At 30.3% G+C, this 24,790-nt stretch overlaps 2 protein-coding genes and 1 long non-coding RNA gene across 3 annotated transcripts; 1 reads left to right on the top strand and 2 right to left on the bottom strand.

Moving 5' to 3' along the window:
• Positions 1-12,053, bottom strand: LOC129918150 (uncharacterized). Its single transcript, XR_008772931.1, has 4 exons — positions 11,773-12,053; positions 11,533-11,712; positions 304-511; positions 1-187 (listed from the first exon to the last, which is right to left on the bottom strand). It is a non-coding gene; the product is annotated as an uncharacterized LOC129918150 (long non-coding RNA).
• LOC129918132 (apoptosis-inducing factor 3) lies at positions 7,973-24,276 on the top strand. Its single transcript, XM_055998501.1, has 3 exons — positions 7,973-8,478; positions 22,399-23,312; positions 23,377-24,276. The coding sequence occupies exons 1-3, from the start codon at positions 8,409-8,411 to the stop codon at positions 24,121-24,123; spliced, it is 1,731 nt and encodes a 576-aa protein (XP_055854476.1). The 5' UTR covers positions 7,973-8,408; the 3' UTR covers positions 24,124-24,276.
• Positions 15,994-17,718, bottom strand: LOC129918135 (uncharacterized). The gene has a single exon (XM_055998503.1). It carries the CDS (start codon positions 17,542-17,544, stop codon positions 16,156-16,158), a length of 1,389 nt encoding a protein of 462 aa, XP_055854478.1. The 5' UTR covers positions 17,545-17,718; the 3' UTR covers positions 15,994-16,155.
• Positions 24,277-24,790: the final 514 nt, after the last annotated feature.

Genomic DNA, 24,790 nt, shown 5'->3' on the forward strand with positions numbered 1-24,790 from the left:
CTCTGATTATAAATCATTATCGTTGTTCGTTGAGCTTGAAGCTTTTATTCCAACAACTAGCTACTTCTTTTTGATTGATGTTGTTGGTTTCTTTGATTCAAATGGAATAGTAACACATTAATATTTTCATGGCTCAACGACGACGTTTGAAGAAATCAAGGCCGGAGATTAGCATTGTTGAGAAAAGCTTTTAAATAAATGAAATCTGTTAACAATCAAAAATAATTTCGTTGCTTTGTTTAATACACATTTCTATTTACTGAGTGTTTTGGAAACAAAAAAATAGGTTAACAATTTATTTACCACAAGACCGGAATTGCAGTGACAAGTGATAAAATGTCTGTTACTATCGCATTGGCATCAGTTGTTTTTAAGTCAAAATTTCTGTGTAAAAATATATTTTTTTTTCTATAGCCTCTACTGGGTCCACCACAGTTTTCTCTCAGACATGATGCAGATTGGTTTCAGTTATTTTTAGCAAAAATCCAAAGATAACGATTTTATTTGTTTACTGAAAATAGATCATCGAAGTTATCAATCATCAATATATTATGAGTAATAAACGCCACCACCAACCACCGATTGTCTACTTAAATTCGGTTTAACATTCTTGGCTATTGAACTTTGCGTGCTTAATTTTTAAAAATATTGTTTGTTTCCATATTAAACGAGACAACAAGTTATTATTCATTCTTTTGTCATGTTGTTTACGATATAGGTACTCCTACATTTTGATAGAATGTTGTTATTGTTTTAAAATGTTGTTGTTTGTTTTAAGAAAATAATAAAAACAAATATTGGGTTTCTAGTTTATTTTATGTAAGACATTGATATTTTATTCAAAATAAGGATTCTAATCATTGCAAGTACTAGATTTTAGATGCAAATACCTAAATTATAGTGAAAACACACAAAAATAGTAAACAGATCTCCCGCAATGATGGTATTTGTAATTGTGAGCGTTTGTTTCTAAGTATTTGTTTTGATTCGTTAAGTTTTTGTTTTCATGTTTATATTTAGTTAAAGATAAGACACAAAGGTTTGAAGTTTCAAAATGAAAACAACAACCAGAGTTAATTGAAAGAGTGTACTTATCCACACTGTCGATTTCATGTTTCTTGCTTGAAAGCCGGAAAAAAATATGGTACTGGTTCTCAAGGTTTTTTATAGAATGGTCAAAGTTGCTAAAACGATTTAAGCTTTTTGTGCCTGTGAACAATAAAAAAAAGCCCCAATGCAAAAATGAAGCATGATTCCCTTAAACTATGCTTGAAATTTATCAGTAGGCAAATACATGTACCTACACTTTTTGTTAATAATGAATTTAACTCAATCAGCTTAGTATCAGAGTAATCAATGTAGGTACCACAAAAATTTAATTTAAAAAAAGACTTTTAAAGTTTGAGTAGATACATTATAATTTAAAACTTAAACACAAAATGGCTATAAAATATTGGGTCATTTCGCACAAAATGTATTACCAAATAACATGTTGTAAATCGCAATGAAAAAAAACATTTTAAAAGACTAACAATGTAAAGGGTGATATGCATAAAAAATGGTAAATGCTTTTACTTGAAAAATTGTAAAGTATGAACATTATTTTTTTTTTCAATATAGGTACCCCCTGTCAGATATAGTAATTTGTATTGAATATAAACTACTTGTGTATAAACTACTTGTATATAAAATTTTCTAGTTGTCATTGAAAATTGCTTTCTAAACTTAAATAATTTAATTTATATTTTTCATGAGTTCAAATCTAAAAGCCGTATTGATATATCACCAAATACTGTTTTTCATTTTTATTACTAAATATATTATTTCGTACCATTGAAAGAATTGGTTTTATTTAACACAAACTCTCACCCCCAAACTCTAGTTTAACGGGCACAAATCGGGTTTTGAAATGGTTATATATGTATATGAAGCGCTGAAGTTCTTAAGTGACATTTTTAAAAGTTTGGGTTTTATTTTATTTTCTCCCATACAAAGTCTATGTAACTAGTGAACTTTATTTTAGACTAAAAACGAATTTATAAACTTTAAAGAAGTTCTGATTGAACAGCAATTTTATAGGTATGTAAGCGCTTCATATATTAGTTATTTTAAATATGTTATTCAGAGCCTTCCAAATTGTTATCATCCTCATTTTTTCTTGCGATTGCATGTATGTATGTATTTTTTTAGGAAATTATACGAAAAAAATGGAATTTGAAAAAATATTCACACATACCTATTACATTACGATGATAGATGTCTCTATCTCGACCCTGCAGTCTAAACCTCTGAAACGATTTACTTTAAACTTCGTGCTTTAATGTTTTGGTGATTCCCTAGCCTAGAGGGCAAACCTTTTTTATAGACAGAAATAACCGGTATCTACAAGTTTTTTAATGTAATTTTTTAGGTGAATGATTGTCAAACAAATCCCAATAAAAACAGTAAACAAATCTTTTGTAGTTCGAGAAAAATAAATAAACGTATAAAAACGGTAAAAATTTCAAATACAAATTTAAAAAATTCGTTAAAGTATTAAAACTTTTGATGTATACACAGATCTTTGAATGCAATATTTAAAAAGAATTAAAAACCGATAGAACTGCATCAAAAATTGCGTGATAAGTGGTGTACTTTAAGAATAAAACAAAACGTAAAAGCAAAAACTACGAAAACAGCTAATATTTTCAAAAACCGAAATATAAATATAAAACATTTTTTAAGCGGGAAATTTTGAATGTGATCTTTTAAAGGAACTATTTTTCAACCAGAATCAAGAAACAATTTAAAAATAGATGATTTAACTCGAGAGAAAAAAAAAATTATGTAAAAGTTAAAAATTTCCTAGAGGCACAGGTTGATGACCTGAAAAAAATTTGTTTTTGCTGAATTCCCCTTATTGAGGTCCTAAACATTCGATCTCGGGGGTGTCTCCCCCCAAAACATCACTTTGGGAAATAACGGACACCCTAACCTACATGGAAAAAAGACCACCCAAAATTAAGCGGATTTCTCCCTATTTTTTTCCCAAGATGACTTTCGTCGGAAATTCGCTAAATTTAAGATGAAAATCTTCTTGATAATAAGTTTGTGACCATTAAAGAATTGTAATTTTATATATTATGTTATGTATGTGTAGACGTAATAATAAAGCACTCCTGAAGATGCTGAGAAACTCCAGCGAAACGTCGGCACAAAAATTAATGTTTTAATTTTTATTTACACAAAAAAACAAAATTGACCAAAAAATCCCAATTAATATGTACTTAAATTATAGAAAATCTTCTTATTATCTTAAAAATAAGAAGATTTTCGTCTTAAATTAAGTGGATTTAAGGAGAAAATCATCTTGGCAAAAAATCATGCAGAAATCCGATTAATTTTAGATGGTACCTACATATTTTGCTCTGTGTACTATGGGAAGTAAGGTCATACTTTAAAAACAGAAAGAACTCATGGAAGAATCGTTACTCTTAAAAGAAGCTTCGTAGGGAATACACGATGGTCTCCCGACCGATGTGACATTGTAATTTATAAATAGTAGAACTCTTACTCGATGCAGAATTCTAAATACCCATCAAATGATCTGATATATGGCTGGATTAAATCAATATATAGTTTTTCAACTTTATAAACAATTTCCCCCATTTTCCCCTATTAAAGAAGTATTGAAAAAAAAAACAATAACGGATTTTTTGGAAACTTTCGACTTGGCTTTTCGAGAGTTAAGTTCTTGTTCATACATACACATAAATATATCTTATCTTCTCATCTTCTGCTATTTGATATTGTAGAAAACTTGAATTTTTGCTGAGTAATTACACGTACAAGGAAATTTTTAAGATTGCAAGTCACGAGGCGTGAGGTTTTTGTGCAAAAAAAAATGTATGTATGTATTTATTAATTAAGTGTAGCCAGATGAGCATAATATTTTTCGACCAAGCAATTCCAAAAACTCACTGACTTTACAATGAGTCGTATACAGAAAAATAAACTCAAAATCTTTCCTCACTTTTCAGAAAATTTGCTTGAGATCAATCGCTCTAGAAAATTTTCTAAAAAGTGAGAAAAGAGTTCGAGTTAATTTTTTTGCATACGACTCAATGTCTAGAGCAAAAAAAAAAACAACACCCAACACAGATTGAAGCGATACAAACATAAAAAAAAGTCTGAAAAGTAAACCCCCGAAGAATCGAAGCCGATATATTTCGATGTTCGGACTTTGAACTTTTCATTCAATTTTTGTGGCCTAAGGTCACATTGATAAGCTTCAATCAGATGATCAGTAAAAATGACTTGAAGATTTCAAAGTAAATAATTGAACCTCATCTGCAGAATTTTGAATTCTTATAACTTCCTCTTGATAATTATGTCAGAAGATTCTTGAAATAATTTTGTGATTTGAAGAGTTTTTCACAAGCTTTTGGTCGGCATCGGCTCTGCAGGACTCTTTGGAATGGAACCTTCCAATTGTTAAGACCTTCTTTCCATACTCATATCTAAACAACTGGTAGTGATTTCTATAAGAAAAATAAGAAATGCCTTGTGCTTAAGTTGCAAAGTGATAGGTTGCAAAGTGATTGGTTGTATGTTGGATTCATCAACAGTTTCTCCAGAGCAATTTATTCTTCCACACTAATCGATGCACGCCGATATGCCTTGTTTTTTTTTTTTCAATTTGCATACCGAGAAAGATTTTCTATTTTAATTATCTCCGCAAAATCTATTTCCGTCAGAATTTTTGCAGATCCAAAGTTCATTTTTCTAAGATTTTGATTAAACAAATAAACAAAAATTTGCATGTTTATAAAATTAATATTTCCAGGAATATCTTATCACAATGTTATTATTTGACAGTTTTATAACCTTCAGTTGCAGTAAAGATATCAAAATTTCGGGGAACTTGTTTTTGTTTGTGGTCCAAAATGTGTTACAATTTTAATCAATTAATTTAAAAAAAATATAAATGCTTGTTCATGTAATTTTACTATAGAACATTATTAAGCTCTTTCTGAGATTAAATATATGTTTTAATTTCTAGAATTATTAAATTTCACTTTTTGATAACCAATGAATTATTATTTGTTATTAAACAATACCTAAGTTTTGTCTTATCAGAGGTCTTTGAATCGATTAGAACAATAATTACTAATGAATATCTTATCAAAAGACGTGATACTTCACAACGATTCCGAACGTATTAATATAAATATTGGTTATATCATTGAGATTATGGAACTGCATAGTCTGGTATGTTATGACTCGTATCGTAGGTATATTACCTATAATCTAATAAAGTATTATTGAAGTATTACCTCGCATAATTTTCGCTCTAAAAACAAGTTCTTTAATTAACCTTCCCAATAATTTGAATTAAACAAAAATATAAAACCAGTTTATCTTTATACATATTGCTCATAATTTCGACCTTAGCTTTGTGGCATGATGATTTTTTTTGTTGTATGTTGCAAAATAATAAAGTTTAGTCTAAGTATCTGATAGGAATAGTATTTTATACACCAGTTGCATGACTCAGAGTGGAAAAAACAGAAGAAAAAACCTATCTCTATAGAGTATGTATCTCAAATTTACACTCCGTGACATTTGAATGAATCTCATGGAGAAGAAATAACGCCAGGGATAATTTTACTTCTGGTATACTTAATCAAAATATTGTTGAATATCCCAGAAATTAGTAAAATATATCAGAAATAAAGCTAAATATAACAGATGTAAAGTTATCCCTGCGTTATTTTTTCTGTGTATATATATATTGCAATAGTTGCAATAAGGACTTTATGGCCTCGTTTATCAGATTATTTTGACACAACTACCGACTGTCTAACGACCGATATGGTATACCTGAGGCTTTTAAAGAAGAGAGTGTTCTAAGAACTATTGGCAACATCGGATATGCACTATGTGACTCACCTCACATGGATGGAGAAAGTGAGTCACAGTTGGGTTTTCTGTGGGTACAGGAGACGATTTTTATTCAAATTTTTTTTTTTGGACTGAATTTTTATGAGAGAAGAAGTTGGCTGATATGATATTATGGGCTGTTATGTCTTTGAGATATTTAATATAAGTATAAGGTGTTCAATAACGTCAAAAAAAAAAAAAAACGCAGGAAGAAGAATAATAAAAATAACGAAATCCGTACAAGGATAATGGAGAAATCGATATTCTGTATAAAGGAGAAACAGCACTATTGATTACTTTGGCCTTTATTATTGAAAAGGTCTCGATGAAAGATCTACTGTGGATCTGTGGTTTCATTACCATTGCATTTTCATGCCAAATATGCAAAAATGACAATTTTTCTTTTAATTACCGATTTTTAAAGTTATTTCAAAAATTGCCAAGTAAACAAACAAAATTTTATTGATACGAATTTGAACCCAAACTTTAGAACTTGGTACACTTTTACATCTCAGTACTTTTTGTGCCAGCATAATTTCAACATAGGAGAACTTGGCTCCTTTTTTAACAGTAATGTTTTTGTTGTGATACCTTTAAATGAAAAATGCGGATTTTTTTTCAATTTATATAATTGTAAATTCTATTTTCGTGACCTTTTTAATCAGACAATATGTTAGTTAAGCAAAATCTTGAAATTTATTAATTTTAAAAAATTAGTCCTTATTTTGGGTGTAACCACGCCCGAAACGTCGACGATATATTAAAAATTTGTTAAAAAAGACCTAGAGCCCATTTAGGAGATCATATATTTATAATTGTTTCGGAGTTCATAGGTCGAGATTTTGGGTTTTTTTTGGGATTTTAGGTTTTCGGTACTCTGGGTTTTTGTAGTTTTGGATTTTGGGGATTGTAATCCCAACCCAAATTTTTTTTAGGAATTAAGATATCGGAAAAATAATCTTAAGTGTTAAAGTTAGTAAAAAAAAGGGTTAAACAAAAATTACTTCTATTTATTTACGTTAATATCTCTTAGTGCGTGGTCTTTTCATATATTGAAAGGTGTAATTCGTATCCAAAACAAAGAACTTTTTTCATCTAAAATCATAAATCTTCTTCATATTTAAATGTTTATATAAATATTCTAATGTTTATTAGCCCAAAGTTGCACGTTCGAAAGAGTTTTACAACAAACCCCCGTTTGGGAGCAGCAATCGTTAAAAGCTATAGCTGCAACTTTCGAATTAAAATGACTTAAAAAACCAAATAGTCTTTTTCGCATTGAATCCGATTAAAAATAAATATTTTTATCCTATTTGTCGGTAGCAAATTGTAGTCAGATTATATACTTAGTACATAATGTTAGACGATATTGACCCAACTCGGGATTGTACAACGGTTGCCCATGCCCCACAGGGGGGCAATTTGGTTTTATAGGGGGCAATTCAATATGATGCAGAATTACACTTTTTTTCGAAAAATATGTAATTCTTCTCTTTGCACACTTAAAGATATATTTGTATACCAATCTGGTATCTAGCGATTTTCATGAAACTGTTGTTTTTGTTCTAAAATTTTTTCTCATTAAAAAAAACATAAATACACTTGTCGTCAAATATTAATCAGTTGTTTTTGTTGTCTTCCAAAGTAAACGAAAAAAGCTTACTTATTTTCTTTGAGATTTATGTAATTTTTTTTGGATTTTCAAAATTTCTGTTGTTAATGTCCAGGTTTTTAAGGTTTCAAGTATAGAAATAAGTTTAAAATGGTATAGGTGCATTGTTTATTTACTGGAAAACCATAAAGAATAGACAACAAAGTGAAAAACATCAGTCTTCCACATCTATGTATTTACATAATTTCATTTTGAATATTCATCAATTCACAAACACACTTATTTCTAAATAAAAAAGAATGAACCAAAATAACGAGACATCTCTAAAAAAAATCTAATCTCAAAATAGAGAAGAGATTCGGAGTGTATCAAACAGCTGCTTGCTCTTACTTACTTCGATACCAAACAATACACAACACAAATTCCCTTCTAACCGGCAGAAGCATTAAAATTCAGTAAGCTAGCGAATGAGTTACAGATAAGTCTATACCCATTTCTGCTGGCCAAACAATTTGTAATTGAACAGGTTATTTTAGCGTCAATATTAAATAACTAAACGTCATTAGACCGCTGTTCGCGCGTGGTATTCCCCCATACAGTGTTTTTGTTTTGTTTTATTTATGCATGTCTTTTGAGAAAATGTGCATCTTGTTTAACTAGAATTAAGAATATAATTATTTTCTTTGTCACAAAACTTGGGCGTTTCAAAGTGTTGTCGTCATCGGTGGTAAATAATAAAGATATTCATTCACTAACACGTTCTATATAGTGTTTTTGAAATAAGGTATTTTCAAAAAGAAAGAATTATTTCAAATCATCATAAAGCATCTTGCAACAGGTTTTGAAAATTTAATTGAAAAAATTATCTCGAAAAATGGGGTCCATTAATTGCAAGGAATACAAAACCAATAAGAAAAATGCGGCGTGTGCGCAGGAGAATGATGGTAAGTTAAAGAGTATGGTGTAATGGTATCCTTTCTTCTGTTTATAGTTTGTGTGTTTTTTTTTTGTGTTAACCTAGGTACCCTTTATTTATTAAGTAAGGATTGTTAATATGATTTTTTCATGCGGCTTATCGCGTGAGTTAGTGTGAAAAAACTATTTATTTTAGGTCTTAAAATTGCTTATACTATAATTGATTTTGTAGATTACAAGTCGAAAAAAAAACCTACTCACGCTAATAAAGCATTTATGTATGTATAGGTTCCTATAGGAATGTTTAAAAGCCTTTCATAACTCAATTTTGTGAAATGAAAACAAATTAGCTTTGAGTGGGAGAGAACGGGTTCTTCACTGTCCATAAGACATTGATGTCTATTTTATTTTTTGCTAAGGACATGGAAGGTTCAGTAATTAAAAGTAATTGAGTTTTCTATCATTTTTGCTGCGTAATTATAATTTGACAAAAAGGGGACATTCAATATAGTCGATTGCTTTACAGTTTTTTTTTGGAAGATTAATATCTTATCTAAAAAAAAGTAGACATCATTTATGAACAGCAAAGTAATTACCTTCAAACATCGATGAGTTGTACCTAATAATATTTAAGATTTTTGTTTACATATTATAAGAAGGTCAATTACTTATCTTGATGGATTGTTGACTCATACCAAAAGTTTAACTCCAATATTAAAAAAGTGTTATAATCAATTTATCTCTCTTTCTTTCTTTTTATAAAGAGTGAGATGCAGCCTTTTCGTGGAACACTTTATGAGCACATAAAATGTATACATAAAATTCCTCTATTTCATTAAAAAAAATTAGAGATAAGAAAATATAATTTTAAGGCAATCCGATATCCAATGTAGATATTAGCTGTGTTTTATTTTCCTCCTGATCCATATCAGATCATTGTTTTTATTAGCTTTACAAAAAAGCAGGATTTTGTTTTGTTATTGTTTCGCAAATAAATACAATGATGTGATCTGGATCACGAGGAAAATAAAAAAAGCTATTATAGAATTCTGTGAGTCAAAATTTATTCTTAATTTTGATTCGATGTTTGCTAATTTATAACAGTTATAACAGTTTTTTGGAATTAAAACCATGGGATCTCCTTCCTTTGTTAGGAGCTATTCTGATCAGATCACATATCATAATTTTCTCACATATTTGCTTCATACTACTCATCTGCCTCTGGGTTTTGCGGGGTTTAAAGGCCCAACTATTATAGGCATGAGCTCACATGAGCTTATGTCAAAATGGCATTAGTTAGTTGCCGAACATACACGACATACAGTTCTTTCGTTAAGCATACTGCCCATAATCTCGTAAAGGCCCTAACTACAAAATTTACTATTTTGATTTTTTTGCATATGCATTTGGATTTAGGGCATTGTCTCTAATTTATTCTCATTTATTTTTTAAGATCAGGTATTCAAATAAGCCAGAAAATTACAAATATTTTTTGAATTTTTTAAATGTCTATACACAAATGATTTTGACATAAGCCCATGCGAGCTAATGCCTATTATAGTTGAAACAAAATTTTCAATTTCTAGAGAACATACACTCATTTCGGTCCTACGGAAATGTAGTTCACAAAAATACCTACTTGCTACTTCTGTTATAAACACACTGCCCAAGTTTTCGAATATCTCGATTCTATATTTAAATCCTTGTCCTTATTATAGTGTTACCTTGTGTTTATTTTGTTTATATGACATTTAGTCCAGGAAAGATATTAACTAGGGTTCGGAAAATGAATTCATAAATTTGTATGTCTTTTTTCTCAGTGTAAATTCGATGTATTTCAAAGCAACAATCCCGAATGATTTTTATTTAACGATAAATGAATTTCCTTTTTAATGTGTATTAGACAAAATATTTACACTACAGAATCAAAACTTCGTATATAGCTTAATTTTTGAGATTGAAGCATTTCAGTGCAAGTATTGCAATTTATTTTTCATTGTACGACGGATTCATTTCCGCGTTCTAACTCGTTTATATTATGAATTGAAATATATAGATATCAAAATATTTCCTTATTTCAATGTCATTGTATAAAGTCCTTAACTTAAAAGCATATGGGGCAATTTTAAAGTTTCATTTCTATTTCAGTTTATTTTTGTACACACACTGTCTAGTTTTGATTAAATATTTAAAAAAAAAAACTAGCAAGAGGGCGAAAATATCATAAATTTTCAAATGAAATTTCTTTTTTTTGTTACAATTTTATTCTTCCAGCGTAATACCAAACAGTAATGATCAAATAGACTAAATTCGGAAACACAATAATTGTTTTAATCAAAAAAGTAAAAAAAATTACTCATACGCCATACACACTTTTTTCATATCGGTTTATTATTCATGATAATGATTTTTAGAGTAACAGTACCTACCTACCAGAGGTTAACATATTAGTATAACTTAGCAGTACATAGAATCTTAAATGCTTAGAATTCGATCTCCAGATTCAACACAAAAGTGAATTAGGAACTCATTAAAATGCATTTTTTTAAATAGGTTTTTATGCTGCTTCAAAATATTTTAATCTTACTTTTATTAGGTAATATGGCCGCTCCTGATAAATTTTAGTTTATGTGTGCAAAGATGTATATCTTTTACTTATCGTCTGACAAAACTCTGAGAAAAATTTAAGGTGACGGATTGAAAAAAACGTGTATGTGTATGAGTATTTATTTTCCTTGGTATTTATAGACAAATTTGAACTATGTATGTACTTTTTTTGGAAATAAAATGAAAGTGAATCTGATCTTTTGTGATTTTCAAGGCCATACATTGATAATAATTTTATCAACATTTATGTCTGGAGATAACTTTAATAACAAAAGAAATCAAAACAAAGATTTTGCTAGCTCGTTTATATCATGATAATCTCACAATTATCACTTCATAATCCACATTATCAAACACCTTCAAATTTTCTTATTTAATTTATAAAACATATTAAGTGCAAATTTTCAAATCCAACCCTGATGCTCTCAGAGACTACCAAGCAATTTAATCAATATCGAGAAGAAAATATGAAAAACCTGTATATCGTGTGTATCCAACGATTTCCATTCCTACCACAACATAACAACAGTAGTTGTGCTCGAATTTACAATCGACACGGTTGATATAGTCTCTCTCAAGTTGCAGCATATTTTTTTTTTTCTTGTTATGTTGTAAGAATTACTTGAAATATTAAGCCGCAAAGAGTTTTAATAAACCTAAAGAAATCTTTATGTGACAATCAACTAAAAATATAATAATTATTTTCCACACTTCACCTCATTTGCGTGTTTTGCGACGAAACCATCCAACCGGAACCCAAACGTCCGCCCTATCAATTAAGTTGAAAGTAAAAAAAAAAAACGAAATAACATAACCTATACCAGATAAGAAATAATTGAGGTAATGTGAAAATTCTTTATGACTCAATATTTGTTTAGTTTTAAACTTTAATTTTTTAAAATTATTTATAATTGTTTAAATTTGTTTTAATGACGTTTTTTTAAAGGTTTTATAAGTGCAAAAATGGAACTAACGTGTGTTCGGAAGGTTTGTTTTTGGTTTGTTTTTATAACCTTAAAAGAGAAATCTTGTTTTCCGGCCAATATAATTTTTACTTGCGATATAGGTACTATAGGGCAAGTTTAGGATTCGTAAAAAAAATCGAACTCGAGATAACAATTTTACATGACATTACGATGATGGAGAATGCCAAAAAAGTGGGTCCGGCAATTCTGTCTGTCTGTCTGTCTGTCTGTCTGTCCGTCTGTCTCTATCTGGAGCTGCAGCCTAAACGAGTGAAGTGATTTCCTTCAAACTTGGTAGTTAGCAGTTTTTGGTGATTCCCTAGAGGGGAAATTGAAATTTTTTTTTTATGACCAAAACTAACGGTACCTGCCATATAACGGAAATAGAAAAGTTAATTTTTTTCAAAAACGGCTCTAACGATTTTGATTAAAATTTTTGTGTGTAATACTTTTTAAATAAAAAAAATATTTTTTGTACCGTTATTAACGGTACCTGTCATAGAACGGTTTTTTTCGTTTCTGAATATCTCGTACAAAATTAACCCGATTTAAATGAAAATTTTTATACAAAAGTGTGTTAGTAAAGATAATATTAAAATTTTAGAAAATTTTCAAAAAACGCATTTTTGTTTTTTTTAAAAATATTTCAAAATTTTTTTTTGAAAAATCAATTTTTTGAAAACGGATCAATGAAAAATTTTGAAATTTAGTTTTTATGTGTAAATTAATTATTTCTTCAAAATGGCATACCAACTTTTTTTTTGAAAAATGTTAAAAAAATTTTATATATAAAAAATTATTTTTTTAAAAAACGGCTCCTACAATTTTCAAAATTTTTTTTCTAAAAATACCTTTTTATACGAGAAATAAAATGGCATATTTGTTTTTTTTTTTAAGACATTTTAAAACGGAGTTTTATTAATTATAAAAACAGATTTAATTTTTTTATACTACTTATGAAATTTCTTCAAAATATCGAATTTTAAATTTCTTGAATAAAAAGCTTTAACATTATAGTTACTTTAAGCATAAGAGCAAGTACGTGCGACCCCAGTCGTGCAATTTATTTAAGTAATGTTTCAATGCCAAAAAAGAAGTAAATAGAAGAAAAGTAAGCATTCCCAATGCGTCATATTCACTTTGCGTCCGGCATAATGGAAATCATTCTCAAACATTTAACCAGCTGTCTCACTAACCAAACCATGTGTCATCAACCAGCGAGAGAGAATTTATTCTCTTAAAAATGTTGATGTTGATAAATGATGGCAAACGTCACTATGATTTTATTACTATCATTGAAAAATAAATGAAAGTAAAACTGTAATACTGTAACATTAATGTAGGATCTGTTCGATTCAATTAATGTTGAGGTCGTTTGGTTTTCAAGATTTTTTATCAGTATAAAGATATTACTTCAATAATGTAAGAGAGAGTGTTCATAATTGATAAATTAATCTTAAAAAGTGTTCCAAAGTTGCTATATAAAATCAATTCAACATAAGGTGTTAATACATATGTATGCGAAATATTTGAAAGATTTTTTAAGCACTTTTGGCAACGTTGTACATTTTTAAAATTATTAATTTGAAATAGGTAAATGAAGTAAAAGATATTTGTGTTCTTGAAACAATTAAAAATAATTCGGTTCTGGCGAAATTCATAAAAGAATAATTTGAATAAAGAAAAGAAATATCAACACAAATGTTGAAAACAACTTCTTTTTTAAACTTAGCGCTTCAAATGCACTATGCCATTATACTGCCAATATACTATAGCAAATTTTTTTTGAACATCATTAGAGTCATTTTTTTAAATAGTATACTTTTATAGGTAAATAAACATTTTTCAAAAAGAAAAAGAAAATAAAAATGGAGTTTTAGAAGGTAATACATAAGTGATAAGAAATTATTATTGACGCATTAAAACAAAATTGAAAAAAAAAAAATATTTTGAAAAATAAATTTTTTGAAAAAAATATTTTTTTGTAAACCCAAAAATATTTTTAAAATTTTTGAATATTTTTGAAAATTTTAATATTGTGGCTAATCAAACGCCATTGTAAAAATAAATCGTTTAAATCAGTTTAGTCTTTAACGAGAAAGTCAGAAATCAAGAAAATGGTTATTTTATAAATGACCTGACCTCAAAAAAGGTTTTCTTATAAAGGTGTCTGGTGAACATTTTTTTAGGTTATCTAGAAAACCTGACATGATCGAGTGAAAAGGACTTTGGATTCGATTTCATCAACCCAAAACATTTGTGGCAGCGGAATGGTTCACAAAATATTAATTTTTTTTATTTAGAAAGTAGGAACAAAATTCACAGTAGAGCCGCTTCTGAGAAACAGATTTTTCTAATTTCACCTAAAAATAAGTCCAGAACTCTCATCTGTTTTGTTTAACCAATGACGCAGATTTTTTTCAATTCCAATTGAAAAAAAGCGAAAATATGTGGGAGCAATAATAATATTCACATTAAAATTTTGAACGGGATCGGGTCAAAATTCTGGCTTCAAAATTCTGCTTTTCAAAGTTCTGCCAGCATTATACTTCAACAAAAAAATTCTGCCTAAACTGACTAAACTGTATACCTGACTAAAGAAAAATACACCTCTTCAATGTAATTCAACATTGGCACTTTCCTAAATTTTTTTGTTTAAGTGTCGCAAATATTTTTTAAAATGCATAGACTGACTTTCTTTCAAATAAAATCTATAACTTATTGGAACCGATGTTGTTTGATACAAGATATTGCATAATGATTGCAGATGCCAAAACTTATGCCAAATTTGCGCACTTATATTTCATAGCATTTTGTAGGCAAAAAATAGAATATAATTCTATGAAACAAGTGATTAAGCCCCAAATACAATTTTTTTTCCAAATTTGCCTTGTTCGATTGCCTAAGTTTAGCCCAGGATAGCCCAAAATTTTGTTTTCGCTAGCCTACCTTTAGTTCTAAAATTATAACGGAATTATATTTTTTTTACCTCAAAAATCACAAAATATAACTTTTTTTATTCAGTGTTAAAAACCTTTTGTTCATATCAGAAACCGAAAAAATTGAGATTTTTTTCCTGTTTTCATAGCATTTTGTAGGCAAAAAATAGAATATAATTCTATGAAACAAGTGATTAAGCCCCAAATACAATTTTTTTTCCAAATTTGCCTTGTTCGATTGCCTAAGTTTAGCCCAGGATAGCCCAAAATTTTGTTTTCGCTAGCCTACCTTTAGTTCTAAAATTATAACGGAATTATATTTTTTTTACCTCAAAAATCACAAAATATAACTTTTTTTATTCAGTGTTAAAAACCTTTTGTTCATATCAGAAACCGAAAAAATTGAGATTTTTTTCCTGTGACAAAATCGTTAGTTTAAAACTTAATTTGCCTAAGGTTAGTCCAAGACAGCCCAAATTTTATTTTCACTATCCTTCCCTTAGTTTAAAAATAATTATTATAGAAGCACTATTTTTTATTCACCTCACAAAAAAAAATAGTACGCATACACCACAGTGAACTTTTTAATTTATAATTTAGAAAAAGTACATCCACTCGTGTGGGCATTGCGCCTCAAATGTTATTTATTTGACTTATGGCCAATTTTTCAATAGTCAGATAAACCTCAGTTAGAGGTTATTCCTAGGAATAAAAGTTTTTTTTATATTGACATTTATTCCTCTGATAGTCTAACTGACGATTGAAAAATCAGGGCTTAGAATTCTTATTTGATTTTTTTCGTTAGCCCACCTCTATTTCAAAAATTATGACAAAAAACTTTTTCAAACTACCAACCTCTTGAAAACCAAAATTTACTTCACATAGCTAAAAGGGGAAGTTATTAAAAAAAAATTTGTTTTGCAGTATGTGGATTTTAAACAATTAAGTTATAGTAACTGAATTATAAATTTCAGTATCTAGAAGGACAACTATTTAAAACAAGTACCATTCTAACGAACTTACAGTTGTGCTTTTATTTATTAATTTATTCAAAAGAAATTCATCAAAGACAAATAATGTCTTCCTCTATAATTATAATATTTATTTAAGTCTAGACCTGCAAAATAGTTAATTCACAAGTACTTGCATTATACATATTTCCCTCTACCGCTATATGCTCAATTATTTTACAGTCTTATGGTTTTGAGATTTCTTTTTCTTCTTTAGTATCTTCTGAGTTTAGTTTTGTCTTCTTTTCCACCAAAGGTTTCTGTTTGCTAGATGTTTTTTTACTGCTTCCTTTGACTTCATCTTTAGCTGGCAAAATCTCCGATCTTGGTGCACTGCTTAAGCCGTTTTCAACTGTTGGACTTGTTGTGGGTTGCCTAATAGCGTTTGATATAGCTTGACCAAAACGATCGAATGCTTGGCCAAAACGATTTGCAATTGTGGGACGATCCTTGTCATCAGTGATCACACCATTGGGATAGTAGACAAATATACCTTCCTTCTGGCCGAATGGACCTTGTTGTTGGTACCGCTGGGTATCGAATTCTGAGACTTGTGGCCGTCTGACTGGAACACTTGAAGGTCTGAAAACGGATTCAAATGAATATTGTTGCTGGGGCTGGATCTGTGGCTGAGGTTGTGGTTGTGGTTGTGGTTGTGGTTGTGGTTGTGGTTGTGGTTGTGGTTGTGGTTGGGGTTGGAGTTGGTACTGTGGCTGTGGTTGAATTTGTGGCTGTTGTTGTGCCTGGAGCTGCATCTGTTGCTGGTACTGCTGAATCTCTTGAGGAGTTGGTACATACTGTTGGGCACTTTCATGATTTATTTGCTCCTGATGGTCACTTGGTTGCTCCTGTTCTGGTTGTTGTTGAGTAGATTGGTCTGCACTCGCATAGAACTGAGGTTCATATTGGCCTTGAATCTGTTGCGCTTGTTGCTGGTACTGAGGCTGTGAAATAACTTCTTGATATTGGACTTGTTGATGTTGCTCCTGATAGTGATGAGGTGACTGGTCTGCGCTAGCATAAAATTGAGGCTGGACCTGGAATTGAGGTTGTGGCTGGAATTGAGGCTGTACCTGTTGCGGCTGGTACTGGATCTCCTGAACTTGTGGATGATGTACTACTTGAGGTTGAGGCACATACTGCGGAACAACTTGTTGTTGCGGTTGTTCCTGATAGTATACCTGTTGTGGAAAACCATTTTGAACATTCACTGGTAATGGTGCCGGTGGTGGTGGTGGTCCTTGAAAGACATACGTCGCTGTAGGATGATTAGCTAGAGAGTATCCAATATTTGCATTTGACTGTTCGGGAGTTGGTGTTTGACCACGCTTGAAAAAGTTTAATATAAGTGGAATACTTTTACTATCTACTGCTGAATCCTTGGCAATGCTTCGTGATTGTGCTACATCAGCTCCATCGTTGGCTTGAATTTGATGAATACTCAACTCGATATTATTCTTTTGTGCTGTGTAATGCGCAACCATATGTTTGATTTCTGATTTTTCAATTGTTGGCAAGGATGTTTTCAATTTATCTTCTAGCAGACTGATTTGTGCAAGAAGATTATGATGCATTTCAAAAAGTGTCGATAGCAAAACATTCACATTTTCAGGATTTTTATCATCAACAACTTCTGGTCTATGAACTGGCAATCGAACATCAACTTTTTTGCTTCCAACATCTGCCCTCACAATGGTGAAAGTAAGAATACATCCCAAAATATACAACTAAAATTTAAAAAGAATATTAATATTATAAATTTTGTAAATATATGTAAATTTAAAACTTACGATTGATATATGCATGATGAATGTCAGAGTACTTCTGTTTATTGAAACCTTTGGTGAGTAATCTTTTATAGGATTCTTCCCAGCTTTATACTGGTTCTAGTTTTAAAATATATTTCTCTCGCACTTAATACATTCCAATGCAATAGTCAGGTCATTACCATTTAGATGTTCCCCTTGAGGCTTTCTTTATACTATAGAACGGTCGTTCAACTTTGGTTTGTTGAACTATTTTTCTTCTAGTTTGATCGTTGCTGTAGGTATAAATTGACGATATACCTTTTTGATAACTACCCACAAGTTTTAGTGAATTTTTAGTTTGACGAAACTATTTTTTTTTCTTTCTTCTCTAATCATTGGTCAGTAAAATGCCATTGAAATGATGAGTCCAAACTATAGGGGTTTCCTCAGATACATTATTTTATATTTTTTTTTATAAAACACGTTTATTACCAATAAACGTTAGAAATTGAACTTGATGCCTATATTTATGTAAATATATTGCAATTAAATTTAAATAAAACGGTAAATGATAGTGGGTTAAAGCTTACGCAGAGAGAAACCTTTGGATATTTGGACACAATCCAACAAGGCTAAGAACCAACTTGATATTACGATAACTTTGAAGATACTAACTGAAACTAGAGACTTTTAAGTCTTTGATGGCTGAAATAAATATGAAACCTTTTTTTCAAAATAGGCAGAAGGGGAAATAGATAATATATGCATTGCATATTATATACATATTCTTTTAAGAACATGTTTCCTGATGAGCTCGACTTCGCCCTACTCTTTACTTTCTTATTTAAAAAAAAAAGATATCATTTGGGATCAATGGGATAACAACCATGTGTGTTTTATTGATCTTGTTTCGTAACTTGTTATCATGGTTCATATACAGAAAAAATAAAAGTCTTTAAAGAATATGAGAGAAAATGCAGAAGATTTTTTAGAGATACCTACTTTTCAATCTTGCATTGCAACTTGTCAGCGATTTATTCAAGTTGAAATTTTGTAAGACCTGAGAGTATAAATAAAAATCAAGTTAAAATCCAGGAATATAGTGAAGTATTATTTCTTTTTTTACTTAGGTATACCTACTTCTTATAGAAATTCTGCTTAATCGAGTGCATTTAGACAAAATAACTCTTGACATTTGAGTGCAAGGCTTTTACTAGCCTAAATTTATTGTGTTACCAACAATACTCTTACAATAATTACCAAATATAACAGCAGAGTGGTGTTTTTACTTGCGATATAGGTACTATATATCAAGTTATGCATTCGTACAAAAAAAAAAGTTGAGATAACATTTTTCCATGACATTACGATGGTAGAGAATGCCAAAAAAGTGGGTCCCGGAAGTCCGTCTGTCTGTTTGTCTGTCAGTCAGTCTGTCTGTCTGTCTGTATAAGGAGCTACAGCCTAAACGGATGGACCGATTGATGTCAAACTTGGTATGTAGCGTTATTTAGCGACTCTCCAGAGGGGTTTTTGGAATTAATTTGTTTGGACCAAAAATAACGGTACTTGTCATATACCGTTTTAGTAAAATTGAAATATCTCGAAAACGGCTCCAACGATTTTGTTTAAAAAACTCAAATGTTAGTTTTAAACTAAGGTCTACCTTCTAATGAATTTTTTTTTTTTTGAAAATCATTATTAACGGTACCTGGCATAGAACCGTTTTTTTTTTTTTCAAATCCGATTATCTCCGAAAGTGCTTATTCGATTTCAACAAAACTTGTGAGGAAGCATTTATACAATTTAAATATAAACCAAAAAAAATAATTTTTGGATTTTTAAAAAAATTTTGAAAAATCAAATTTTCGAAAACGGGACATTGAATTTTCTTGAAATTTTGTTTTTAGATGTTGATTAGTGATTTCTACAAAATGGCATACCAATTTTATTTTAAAACTTTTTTCCCAAAAAATTATTTTAAAAAAATTAGTTTTTTAAAAAACGGCTCTAACGATTTTGAAATTTTTTTTTCTAAAAATGCATCTTTACATATCAATCAAAACTGCATACTTGTTTTGGAGGGCAATTTGATTTCAGATTTTATTTTATTGCTTTTTTAAACCGAATTTTATTTTTTTTTCCAAATTTCTATATAAAAAGTCTTAAAAATTTAAGCAACTTTAACTCTAAGAGCAAGTTCGTGCGACCCAGTCGTGCATTTTATTTTTTTATGAATTTCGGCCTCAAAAATCATTTGCATAGCCATTTTTGGATAAAAAATAATAAAACTTGGTATTCTTAAGAACTTTAGTGCACTAAATCCTAAAAAACTGACATCTTTTGTTTAACAAAATCACGACCAAATTAAATTAAATTTTCAAATTATCTCATTTCAATGGGTAAATAAAGTTATGCTATGAGATTTGACATTCTAGTTTGTGACAAAATACACAAAAACTAATCTGAAGTCAAAAAAATTCTGTGACGTCACGTTTTAAAATTAATAACACAATCATGAAAATGCTTTTTGATGCCAAATTTTAAAACAGGTACTAAACAACTGATATTTTAGGTTGTTGATATAGTTGATGTAGTTTAATGAGAAATAAGATCACGGTTACAATTGTTAAAATGTCGTCGCTGTATTAGATTTATAGTTTTTTAGGGAATCCGTTATATTTTCAGTACAATAGGTAGGCAATTGATAATTTTTTTTTGAATAAGTACATATTTGCAGAATGTTGTATGACACTTTTGTTTATCTTCAAAATCAATCAAACTATACTTTAATTAGAAATAGATAGTTGGAATGTAGATAGTTATAATGTGGTACTGAACCTATCAATCGATTGACATCAATAAAATCTATTACTTAATATGGTAAATATATTAATTTTTTTGGATTAAATCAGTAATCAGTAAAAATCTAAATGGATTTAATTTTCGTCAGTAAAAAAAATTAATAAACATTCGTTTTGATAAAAAAAAAGTCTAGCCTAGTTTATTTTTCTTGTCTATGTTATTGCAAACGATCTTCAACAGTATACAAATTTGCTCCTAACTCATCCGAAAATAGCAATCTTGTTCAAAATTTAAATATGGTTGGTTGAAATGGGCGTTATATCAAATATATTCCAACTTTTTTAAATCATGCAGTTCCTTACTTTTTGTTGTTTTGAAAACCATGTTTTGCATTCCAAATTCAGCAAGTTTTTGAAATAACGGTTTCTGCAGTGAAGATCACTACAATTTTGGGTGACACAAATGTTTTTAGCTTCTTAAAAAAGAAAAGCCATAATAAAGAAAATCGCGTATTAAAAATCTTAAATGCCTTACACATTCCTTTTTCATAGCTGAAGCTATTTTTTAAATGGCCCCTTAAGGCGGCGTACATAAATGTACATAAAACTTCGTATGGAAAATCAGCTTGTCTGATTCAATTTTAAGTATACATATATATTTTTTCAATAAAAAAAAGGTTGCGCATACACCACAGTGACCCTCTAAGTTGCACAGTAAACAAAAATTAAACGGTGATAATATTACGAATTCAGTGGTTATCAGTTAACAATCCACTAACTTTTCAATTATATACTTATTCTTTTGGAATTTTATATAAATGGGCATTTATATGCATGGGCATTTTATATAGAGGGCCATTTCGAATTTTGTTGAGGGCCATTTGACAAATGTGTGGGCCAAATATTTTACTTACAAAGTTTTCCTTACATATATGTACACAAAAAAATAAAATTGCTATTTATTCAAAATTGTATTTATTCTTTTTTATTTGTTTAATGCATTAATGGCCGATTTCATAAACATTTAACAGGCTTTTAAAATTTTAAATGACGTTTTTTGTATGGGACAAACGTCATTTTGGGATGTAAAAGCCTGATAAATATTTACAAATTGGCAACAAATTTGTTAAATCTTATTAGTTTACAAAAGAAATTAAAAAAAAAATCACAGATGTACATTTTAAACTTTTAATTCACAGACATCTTTTAGCTTTGAGCCACTTACTATAATAAATAAAAAGAACTGTCGTAAGAAAAATCAAATTACTAAACGAGATAAATAAATTAATGAATTCAGTATACCTACATACCTATTTATTTGTGGTGAAAACACATTGTAGTTGCGATGCATCGCGATGATTTATATTTAATTTTGTAAAGCCTTTTAATTATTACTAAGCACAATATGAAGATGAATCTACTAAAATTTGGATTCGTGGGCCATTTCTAATAGGCCCGGGCAAAGGGCCAAAATATAAAATAGGGGGACAAATGGCCTGATCGGGCACTTTGTTGCAACGCTGGTACCAAGATTTCGGAGCCACCTTCCTACTTGTGTCGCAAGAGAATAAAAATATCCCTGGGAATGTTTCCCTTGTTTCAAACATGGTTAAGAAAATTATCATGAAAATGATGTTTTTATATGTATAACTAACGTTCACTTTTTTCGGGAGTAATGACTTAAGCAAGCCGCAGAATTACTATTCAGGTTAACGTAACTTTTTTATTACCTCTAGACAGAAATGTATAGGAATATTTCAGTTACAAAACTAGCTCATACCTACAAACTTAGGAACACAGTAAACTTAAGCCTTTTATACTTAAAATTTGTACGTAAACTGTTCACTAAATTACTCTTTCAAAATTTTATTTCCAGGTGACACAGGTTCTTATAAATTCCGATCAGAATCCGACATGGAGGACATTATCGAAAAAGTCGTTTGCAACGAATCCGATATCCAAGAAAATCAAATGAAACAGTTGAATTTCGATGAGGATTCAAAAATTCTTCTTATAAAACAAAATGGCAAACTAACAGCTATTGGCAATAAATGTTCTCACTATGGAGCTCCCTTGCATACAGGAAGTCTTGGAGACGGTCGTGTTCGTTGCCCCTGGCATGGTGCATGCTTTAACACCGAAACAGGTGATATTGAAGATTTTCCCGGTCTAGATTCAATACCCTGCTATAAGGTTAAAGTTGAAAAAGATGGACAAGTTAAGGTTCAGGCTAAAAAAAGTGCCTTGGATAAGAATAAACGTATCAAGGATATGGTTAAGCGAGATGAAAATAATGATAAGACATTTATTGTCGTCGGAGGAGGACCATCGGCTGGAGTGTGTGTGGAAACACTTCGTCAGGAAGGCTTTACTGGGCGCATAGTTATGATATGCAAGGAGAACACACAGCCATATGATCGAGTTAAAGTTAGCAAAACTCTCGATACCGACGTTTCCAAGATGCAATTCCGTAATATGGACTTTTATAATGAATATTCTATTGAACTGATGTTAGGAGTTGAGGCTACAAAATTAGACGCAAATGCAAAAATTGTTACATGCTCAAACGGATATGCGATCAAGTTCGATAAAATTTATATCGCAACTGGATCGCAGGCTGTTAAGGTTCCAATTCCTGGATACGAATTGGAGAACATATTCACAGTTAGAGACCATGCAGATGCTGTTGCAATAAACCCTCTGATTTCAAAAGATCTGGATGTGGTATGTTTGGGCTCAAGTTTCATTGCTCTCGAAGCTGCTGCAGCATTGGTGAAAAAAGTTAAAAGTGTAAGTATTTTTACTAATAACGACTGTCCAGTTGAAATCAATATTTTCATTCAAATTCTTATAGGTCACACTCATTGGTCGAGATAATGTCCCGCTAAAACCTAGCTTTGGAGACGAGATTGGTGAAAGGGTCTTGCAGCTTTTTAAAGATAACAATGTTAATATGATCATGAATAGCGGTGTTAAACAGATCTTGGGCACAAACGGCAAAGTATCCGAAGTAGAATTGATAGATGGCACAAAAATTCCATGTGGAATGTGTATCATGGGCGTTGGATCCCGCTGTTATACAGATTTCCTTAAAGACTCTGGGATCGCCATTAATCCTAATGGATCAATTGATACTGATATTCATTTGAAGACAAATATCGATGATATATATGTCGGTGGTGATATCGCCAATGCACCAGTTTATACAATTGGTAATGAACGTGCTACAATTGGACATTACCAGTTGGCTCAATACCATGGCCGAATTGCAGCCATGAATATGGCAGGAAAGGCAGAAGAACTCCAAGCCGTTCCATACTTTTGGACCATGTTGTTTGGCAAAAGCTTCCGATATTCCGGATATGGAAAAGCAGCTAGTATTAAAATTGTTGGCAGCGTTCAAGACCTCAAATTTGTTGCATTTTATTTGGATGAGCAAAATAATGTAATATCAACGGCTTCATGCAATCGTGATCCTGTTGTATCACAATACGCAGATCTTGTGGCAATGGGTAAAAAATTACACAAAGATGATTTGGAGGTGGAAGATCCGTTTGCATGGACGCAAAGTTTAATGAAAACTGATGCCAGAGTTTGCTGAGTTAGGTTTGCCTCCAAGTGTGAGATATTTACTTGAACCGATCCATAAAAGCTTTTTTTGAAATAAGAATCATGATGCCTCTGTATATTTAATGTCTGTTGTATATTGTAAATATTATTTGATGTTCCATTAAATTAATTAGTTTTTTTCTTATTTGATGCATTTGTTTAGTGAAATTTCGGCTAAGGAGATATTTCTAACCAAAGTACGACAAAGTACTTGGTGTACCTTCATTTTCTGAGAACTGTAATGGAATTAGATGTTTCGACCAAAACAAATATTTATATAAAATGGCTTAAAAATTCTAGTGCGTACCTATTTCAATCTGTTTGCTTATTTTACAGCATGTCGAAAAAATGCTGACAACTCAAGCTCTAATAACTGATATTAAGTTAATTTTTATAATATCAATACTTGATATTACCTCTTTTAGCGCATATGATTACTTGAAACTGTTCATTGCACAATTTAAGTTTTGAAGGTTTTGTAAAATTTCGTTAGTTACTAAATCTTCTGTTTCATAGGTTAAAATAATATTGCTATCAAATGATTCTAAAGCAGTTTTGATCATATTAGTTTGTTTTTGGGGCCATCAGTCAAATGATGGCGTTTTTATTTGAATATTAAAGGAAGCAATACAACTACAAATAACTACAACTACAGCAAA

This window comes from Episyrphus balteatus, chromosome 4 (assembly GCF_945859705.1).
Source record: "Episyrphus balteatus chromosome 4, idEpiBalt1.1, whole genome shotgun sequence".
Classification (NCBI taxonomy): domain Eukaryota; kingdom Metazoa; phylum Arthropoda; class Insecta; order Diptera; family Syrphidae; genus Episyrphus; species Episyrphus balteatus.